The sequence below is a fragment of the Solanum tuberosum genome, unplaced genomic scaffold (assembly GCF_000226075.1).
Source record: "Solanum tuberosum cultivar DM 1-3 516 R44 unplaced genomic scaffold, SolTub_3.0 scf00192, whole genome shotgun sequence".
NCBI classification, from domain to species: Eukaryota; Viridiplantae; Streptophyta; class Magnoliopsida; order Solanales; family Solanaceae; genus Solanum; species Solanum tuberosum.
The window spans coordinates 1,080,799-1,090,271 of NW_006239115.1; the positions used below are offsets into that span (position 1 = coordinate 1,080,799).

Below are 9,473 nucleotides of genomic sequence, written 5' to 3' on the forward strand. Positions count from 1 at the left end.
TAATAAATCCCTAAAATGTTATAAAACATTTAACTATTCAATTGTATCATTTAACTTAAAATGTTAATGACATTGAGCTTTCTTGGATTAATTTCTAATTAAATATCCAATTAATAATATTTATTATCCATAATCTATATCTATATCTATATAAGTTCATCTTTTTTGTTTTATGAAACCCTTAATAAGGTTGTTATTTTTATTCTATAGTTAAAGTAGATACAAAATTCTTGAATTGTAATAGGATATGAGGCAAGAGGTTGATAAGAAATTGGAAAATCATGTACTAATTTTGTATTTATTTTTCCATCTATATTATTATTGATCAACGCCTTAAGAAGGATGTATACATTGTATTTTTCTCTTCTATGTTTTTTTGTGTTTTTTTTTCTATATTAGACTTCTTACTTTAGTTTTCTATGAATGTATTATTACCGTAAGTTTATATTCTTATTTGGGCCCAAAGTAGCCATATGTGACTTTATTGAAAGTTTGCTACCAAAGTTTAAAAATTACCATTTGTTACTTAAAAAGAATTAATTTGAAACACTAAAATACCCCATTCATTTGGTATTTTTTGGACATATTATTAAAGATTTCTTTGTAATTTTTGCATTTTATTACTCATTACATACATGTTTTCATAGAATTTTAGTAATTCTAATGTATTTATTAAAATTCACATGAAACACACGTGCGAAGCATGTACCCAGAAACTAGTTAAAAATAGGGAAGATTACGTGAAAAGGCAAACATATACTAGTTAATTAACTAACATAGCTATAATTTGAATTAATTACGGCTCACAACTTAATTTTAGTTGTAATTACGTCGCATGTCCTCTTTTATATATATACAAATACAAATTATACACATATATATACAATCATATGATAGATGTACAAATACAATTAGTCTTTCTCCACTCTCTGCCCTTCTCAGTTGCCTCTCTCCTATATCTCTCCCAATCTCGCTCGCCAGATATACAAATACATATGTATATCAGCTATATATACAATTACATGACAAATATATAAATATACAATTCACTTCTCTCCACTCTATGCCCTCTCTCACTTGCCTCTTTTCTCCCTCTCCCAATCTCGCTAACCAGATATACAAATACATATGTATACCAATTACATGTACACAATTATTTGAGAGATATACATATACAATTCGCCTCTCTCCCAATCTCGCTCGCCTCTCTCCTCCCTCTAACATGTAGCTACGAATCGTAATTAACAAACTATAGCTATGGAGTATTAATAAGTTATTTTTGAGTGGCTCTATGCGAAAATTCCTCTTAAAGATAAAATTAGGGGAAGGGAAATTAAACCACCACCTACAACTTCTTTGCTGCTGCTACCCAAATCTTTTCACATCACTTATCTCAAAATTACCAAAAAATTTAATAGAAAATATAAGTTACTGTATCATTTTTCAAAGTATTTAGGTAATGTTATGTCCATTTTCCGTACAATTATGTGACAGTTATAGCCAAGCTACTTGGCACTAGATAAAGAGTACCTAATAATGTATTTTACTACATTACCTCTTATTATATCACGTTGTAGAAATAGGAAAAATTGATAGTGGCATCTTCACGACATGATTTAAGGATCCAGTTAGAACAATTTCACCAAAAGTGAAGTCATCAAGTGCCTGAGTGACATTGAACGTAATGTGCAAATCTTGGGTTCCCTGTGGAGCTATTATAAACCAAGATGGCTCAATATTAACAGTCACTCCTTTTGGTGGCAACACTGCACTTAGATACGTCTCTGCTTTACTTTCAACATTCGTAACTGTCCGATGTACTATTCGCGATCCATTGAGGGATGTTATTGTAATCGAAGGCAAATTTAGATCAGATGGATTTTCGAATAACTGACCACAAATTCCTCCTGTTGCAGTTTTGACTATTTTAGAATCAATGTTTGGTAGCGAACAGAGGAAACTGATGTAATCTTCGTACCCTGTCAAGTAAATGAGATGAGACTTGTCATTTGATTCTACTATCTTATTAGATATAATTAGCAGACATGAACTTTCAGATATATGGATATGGAAATGAAAATAAATGTACCTGCTGAAAAGACGAGGCCAGGATGGAGAGCACCGGAGGGATTGACAAGGCCAGCACCAAAACCAAAAGGAGCAGAAGTGTGCAAGGTGTAGAGATCAAATCCATGAGCCATTATGGGCTCTCCAAGATTGTCATAGGTGCTGGCTGTGGTTGATATTGCTGAAGCTATCATTGATGGTGTCCACGATGGATTGTATTGCTTTATCATTGCAGCTACACCAGCAATATGCGGTGTTGCCATGCTTGTACCAGACATTAGAGCAAAATTATGTCCTGCATGCATTGCTTTAAATCTCTAAACTCTCTCGCGCGATATATATGTACATAATAATTTTGAACAACTACACACACAAACAAATTGCACATTTGGTATTTGTATAATTTTAGAGCTGGAAGTCTGTTAGGTTGTATAGAAGAAGAGGTAATAGATAAATGATCTTGATTGTGGTTAGGATGTAAGTACACCCCTATTCATACTTTAAGGTCTCGGGTTCGATTCCTGTGATGAGTTGACTTTTTTATGTCAGTCTGGCTTCAAAAATGGTTAGTGGACATCGGATGAAAATAAAATAAAACAGAGGAAAAGATCAAAGTAGCAGCAGTAGGAAGTCTTATTATAAGTTGGTGTTTTACTTTTACTAACTTTATACTATAAGGACTAAAATTTTGCATTAAATCTGTATGAAATAGAGACATACCAGATAGAATGGGATCTAAAACACTCATGGGACTCCAAGCTGCCCAAATTTGGTGTCCAGGAGCCAAAATATCAGGCTTAAGTACATCAGTAGGATTTTTACTTTGATCAATGTAATCAGGGCCTCTTGAAGAAAATCTACTAACAATAGGAGCTCTACCCTTGTAAGAAGCATTTCTTCCTTCACTTATTCCTGCTCTACCACCATATCTTACCACTAATCCGTTCGTGTCCCTAACAGTTTCTTTTTCATAGTACTGCAATATATTCTGCAAAAAGAAATGCAGTTTGATATCAGAGTTTGTTTGGTTAAGGTACAATGTTGAAATAAACTTATTTTGACAAGTATACTTCTTCTCAAAAATGTATTTTCGGAGAGTCGGATTCTGTACTTGTTTTAGTACAGACCTGTGTATCAGTAGTTGCTGGTATCATTATGGCAGGAGTAGCGAAAGGAATAGGCTCGGCTATGAAATCTCCATACGTTGGATTTGCAACAAAAACAAATGCTTTGAATCGGAGAACGATGGCTGTCTGTATGATGGCTGTAAGAGTAGATGTCCCATTATAGAAACCAGCTGAAAATGTGCAAATCACAACACTGTCTTGCACAACAAGAGGGTCAAATGCCTCTGGGTATTGGCATTCCTCAGCATTATTGGCTATTCTTGGCAATGTGGTATTTATTTTAATCGCATCCTTAGCCAAAACCAACTTATTATACTGAATCATCAATCCATCACCTACTGTCGCTCCTACAAAACAATGTATAATTCAATAGTAGAAGCCCTCAAAACAAAACACACAATAGCTAGCTTCCAATTTTATCATCTTCGAATTCTATGTTACGTTGTCAAATAAGCTTACAACACAACATACCCAATGTAGTCACACAAAGTGGGGTCGGTGTCAAATAAGCTTACCAACTACCTTATATTTCTTTTTATAAGTATTCAGTTGGAAAGAAAAACTTTGCTATAAAAGTGAAACATAATGATTATGTAGCATAATGTACTAACCTGATAATCCTACACCCGCAATTTTAAGACCGTTACCAAGGATAAGAGTGGCAGGATAGGTTCTATCAGTGTCACAAGAGGCAACACCCACTGCCCATGGACTATAAGAGATGACAGAGTAAGGAGAAGGACCCTCGTTTCCAGCTGCTTGAACAACGAGCGTTCCAGCCTTGTGTGCAGCTAACATGAAAATCTCAAATAGGCTCAAGAAAGTTAGTTTGTCTTCGGGTGGTTCTTCTGGTCCTACTGATAGAGTCAAGATATCTACTCCATCTAATACTGCCTGCAAATCATTTCCATCCCTCAAATTTTGGAATTTGGGGTATGTGTATGTGCTAAGGAAAACAATATCATAGTAGTGTCCAGACAATTTATTTACTTTTTTATGAATATCCAATCAACTTGCACATATCTCAGTTATACTAAAATAATTATTACTGATAGAATAGCGGCATAATTGCAAAGGAAAAATGACCAACACTTTCAAGATATTGTAACGAAACAACCCTTTAAATTGAGTATTTCTGTTTTGAATGATGTTTTGAGCAGGTTTGTACTTGAATTTGAACTAGAAACTTATGGACTTGAGGCTTAAAACCTCAACTAATAAAATAAATAACAATTACAAATGAACTCTGATTCAGAAACTATTCATAACTGAATTTGCTGGCTTATGGACAAACTATAATTTTATTGGTCCGGAGATTTTATTAATTTGAATGCGACCTACTAGTTCTTTTGGCAGCTATGCAAGAAGATAAAGTGTGGAAAAGTAAATCAACACAAAGGTTTTACGTGAAAAACTCCTCGTTCAAGGCAAGAAAAAACCATGATCTATCTTCAATAGGATTTTACCTAACTCTTCACTATCACACAAATAACTTTTAAGATTACAACTCCTTTGTACACCTAAGAAACTGACTCCTACGGCCCCTACCTTTAACCTTAACAATTCTCCCTAATTATTGAAAACTCTTCATTCTTCAAAGACTCTTCCCAGTCTAATAAGTTCCTTTACAGCTCAATACAAACTCAACACACCTATGCAAATAACTAGGAATGTAAAAACATATAGTTTGGACAAAATGTTATAATATGCTATGAAAGGTTTAGTGACACATGTTTAACATTCCTAACACATTATCAATTTCATGAATGATTCTGAACTACTACTTGCCTTCTTAACTGCAGATGTTGTTCTAGTCCGGTAGCAGAGACTATGCAACATACTTCATCTCTTAAAAAGCTGCACAACTGAGAGATGATGAGGGTGAAAATTTTATTGCCTTCTCATTGCTTACACAATGTGGCAACAACTTAGAGGTAGAAACTATGGCTGCAAGATATGGTATGCACATGTGTATATCTTTGAACAACAGAGACTTTACCATTAAGATAGTTTCCCTATATGTTTTCCAGATGATCAACAACAAAAAATGCTACAGCTATAAGCTAAAATGGACCATTGAGGAGATACACAGCTCACGAAACTTGGTAATGTCACAGTAGAACACTGTTATAGAGAGGTCAATAAGGTTGCAGACTATCTTGTCAAATTAGCCTAGACCAGTCAGAATGAGTCTTTTTATGACTCCTATAAACATCTTCTTGTGGGGGCTAAATGTCCACTCCAGCTGGAAAAGAGCCAGATGCCTTCTATAAGGCTCAAATATGACCAAGCTAATTTTGTTTGTTAGTAAGTTGTATAGGGAGTTGTTTTTTTTTTTTAGGGTCAGGATGTTTCTGTTAGCTTCCCCTTCCCTCTTCTTGTGAAGGAATAAGGATACAAGTTTTTATCCTTTGTTGTGTTCAGGCCAAGTCCCTCTTCTTGTAATATCCTTCTGATATATAACATCCTTGACATTGAAAAACTTTATAAAAAATGTTGCATATATATCACATGTTGATTTTTTAAAGTCTTGTCCCGTTCTATGTATGAAGAAATCTACAATGCATATTGAGTGAAATTTAAATTGTACTCACTCCATTGCATTGATGTTCTAATTGCATGTGTTGATACTCCGTAGTATGTTATTACTTGTACGGACTATGACATACTAGAGTTGTCTAGTGCTAAAAGAGAAATTTAAAACACTAGAATACGAGAAAATAGTTTATAAATGAAAATGCTTCTAATGATGGATCTTAATATTATTTACATTTTAAAAGAAATTTTTTAGTTTTAGATGATATTGTATCATTAAAAGTTTGTTTCTAAAATTTACATTTTAGCTCGTAAAAGGTTACAAGTAATACTTACTTGATCAATTGCTGCTAATACATCTGAAAGAGTTCCTATGCTTGGATAAATAGCTTTATAAACTGCAATCCTATTAGTCATAAGCAATTCCACAACAATCCTTTAGAAACCATCTGTATATATATATATATAGTCCTTTTTCATTGTGCCTTGCTATATGTATGTGTATGAAATTACCTTGCCCGCGGTGCCATTCCACTTGCTCGTCCATAATACAAGCCATTTACCACTACTGGAACTCCAAAATTTCCAGCTGCAGTTGAAGCTACATGACTGAAAAGGAAAATAAAGGTACTTAATAAATAGATTAGACACATGGTAATTAGGAAATATTGAAATAGGTTAATAGAGATCAAAGTACAAGTCAATATGCATTTTTACCTGCCATGTCCAACAGCATCAAAGGGTGATAGAATATCTATTGATTCATTTAGTGTTGTAGTAGTTTGCGCTCCAGCTGAGAAAAACCTGGCAGATACTATTTTACCATTGCAGGAAGTCTGGGGAAATAAAGGACCTTCCTCACAAGCTCTATCAGTAAAAGAATTACTATTTGTCATGGGATCATACGCAAAGCTGGGGTGGTCTGGGTTAATCCCAGAATCAATAAAACCGATCACAATTCCTTCACCGGCATTTTTGTCTCCTCCTTCTTGTGTCCATACTGCAGGTATACCCAAAAATTGTGGAGTGTAAGTAGTCATCTGTTTAACCCTCCTGTCTTCCTCCAACAACTTCACTCTTGGCGCATTCTTCAACTTCTCAATCTAAAGATGATAAATTAATCTACTTTCAAACCAAGATGAGCATTAAAATACTATGAGTTCACGTTTAGGTTCTTAGTACTTAAAAACTTTTACATTCATGGCTTCATAATTTAATAGGAGTAGTATTTATATATGACAACTCAGCCCCCTCGTTTAGAGTATTTACAATCTAATTCATGTTTGAACCGTAAATATTTTCATTGAAGACTTGTAGAGATCGTTTGCGTTACGTTAGAATGGATACAGTGATCACTGCCCTCGACAGAATAATAGTGCGGAAATAAGCAACTCAAAGTAAATTAAGCATAAAGATTTTACGTGAAACCCCCCTTGCTCGAGTGAGGTAAAAACCACGTCCTGTAATCACAGGATTTCAACTCAAACTTCATTTCACTCAAAACGGAGCAAAGCTTCATAGTACAATTTCTTGTAACCTAGGAATTAAACTCTTAATCTCTTCCCCGTCAATGGTTACTCTCTATCATGGAGTTCTTCTTGTCCCTTTATTTGTTGTTGCCTATGACTTTGCTCTTTCTTGGATTATTCAGCTGTTTATCCTCTAGTTCCTTGACACCAACTAATTTATATGTGAACTTAATTTTTAGGGCCACAAAATAGCTAGCCCAAACCATGGGCCGCGGGTTGGGTCGGGTCAACCCATTTTAAAAAAATATTTATTTATTATAATCTTTAAATTAAATTATAATTTAAAAATGTTAACATAAATATTGACAAGACATCTTCATTTCATCTACAGTTTATATGCAATAATATCAATTAGTGAAACATTTAAAAATAACTAAATTTAAGAACTATGTATTAATATTTAAATGTACACAAAAAACTATTATCAGTCTGAGAAAAATCATGCAACCAATTTTGAATAGCTACAGGTGTTTGAATATTTGCATGATGGATGCAACTTCTATACTTGATGAGAACACGTCCATGATTCTGATGATGCAATAGTAATAGGAATACCAAGTACATCACGTTTGATGATTCTAAATTTTAATATTTCAAACTTTAAATAGCCTTCGAGTTTAGACTTTTGTTATTTTTAATTCTCTATTATAATTTTATTGTTTCATTCTCGATCTATTTCAATTTTAATTAGCCCACGGGCAGATCCAACTCATATTGCTTAAGCCCCACAAATCAGCAGACTTATTTGGATCGGACTAAAAAAGTCCTTACTCTTCTAAAGAAAAACTGGGCTCCAAGAATCTTAGCTAGCTCTGTTAAATCACAGATTAGGTTGGACCGACCCGAAGGACCTAGCCCATATTAACAGCTCTAATCACGAAGTCACACTCTAAAATTTTAAGAACAAAAATATATCATATACTAGTGGTAAATTTATTAACATTGATAACTGGTTAACATATTCTTTGGTGCAATAAGATGTTATTAGCATATAAGTGACGATCATGTGGAGTAAGATGAGTAATAGTTTGAAGATGGCAAAATACCTGAGATGGAGTAGTGTGGACTGCAACGCCATTTATAATGTGTTTGAAGCTATAAATCTTGTCATAGCTCCCTCTCTCCAAATAACTTTGTAGAAATTCATCATGAGATTTTGTCAACTCATTTGCATAAGCCTTTGCTGCTTCACTAAATATATAACATAAAATGGTTATGTAAAAAGAGTATTTTACGTGACACAAAAAAGATACTAATATTAATGAATTTGGGATACAATATAAAATGTGAACTTGTACACACCTCAATTATCATATAGAAAAGATTATAAATTTTGTGAATAATACCTATTTGGATCAAGTTTGTTCCCTTCTTGTGAAACTGTTTTAACATGATGAAATGCAATAGGATCACCTTCCAATAGAACCAAATATATTTTTTTATCTTCACCATTACATGAAACAAGAAGTACAAAGAGAAGAAGCAAGTTTTTGAGGACTAAAATCATGGCTAGCACTAATATGAGAAGACAAAACAAGAGTTTAATTAAGTGAAGGTTTCATACATTCAAGTTCAATAAAAAGCATCTTTCACTAAGCATGAAAAAGCCAAGTATTAGGAAGCACACACATTCTTATTGTGAACAAAGTCTACGTTTTCAAGAGCAAACTCAGCTCCTATTTTTAGAATTAACCGTTACGTTTCTCTCTTCTTCTTCTTTTTTTTTTTTTTTTTTTTTTTTTTTGTCTAGTCTCACATCCACAAAATTGGTAATTTAAATTAGAGATAATTACGTTCCAATCCCTATAGGTGATTTTATTTACCAAATTGCCAATAAATACATAGGTCTTGTATATTTAACCATAAATATACATACATATACATCATCATCATATCATCATATCATATATCATATATTATTAAAAGTGGGAAGCTTTTAACTTCAAAGTTGGATTACCATTTTACCCCTACTATAAGTTAAAATGTTATAAAATATTTAATTAGTCAAATATTAGAATTCTCAATAAGTTTTCTCTAATAAATATTTGTATTCATAACCGAATTTTTATGCAACCTATAATTACAATATTTAATATGTATTAACCTCTCACAATTGAATTATTATTAATAATAATAATTAATAATATATATATATATATATATTATCTAATTAAATCAAACATTTAATTAAATATCTAATTAAAAAAAATTATTT

The 9,473-nt window shown here is 32.9% G+C and overlaps 1 protein-coding gene across 1 annotated transcript in view; it reads right to left on the reverse strand.

The window, feature by feature from the left end:
• Positions 1 to 1,566: 1,566 nt before the first annotated feature.
• The window catches only part of LOC102594690 (subtilisin-like protease SBT2.4), a 10,515-nt gene continuing 2,608 nt past the window's right edge, over positions 1,567 to 9,473 (reverse strand). The window contains exons 2-11 of the mRNA XM_006355104.1: positions 8,605 to 8,773; positions 8,305 to 8,449; positions 6,447 to 6,832; positions 6,243 to 6,338; positions 6,066 to 6,135; positions 3,806 to 4,088; positions 3,195 to 3,541; positions 2,788 to 3,055; positions 2,090 to 2,362; positions 1,567 to 1,979 (exon numbers count right to left, since the gene is read on the reverse strand). Coding sequence (XP_006355166.1) covers positions 1,567 to 1,979; positions 2,090 to 2,362; positions 2,788 to 3,055; positions 3,195 to 3,541; positions 3,806 to 4,088; positions 6,066 to 6,135; positions 6,243 to 6,338; positions 6,447 to 6,832; positions 8,305 to 8,449; positions 8,605 to 8,773 — 2,450 coding nt within the window. The remainder of the gene's footprint in view (positions 1,980 to 2,089; positions 2,363 to 2,787; positions 3,056 to 3,194; positions 3,542 to 3,805; positions 4,089 to 6,065; positions 6,136 to 6,242; positions 6,339 to 6,446; positions 6,833 to 8,304; positions 8,450 to 8,604; positions 8,774 to 9,473) is intronic.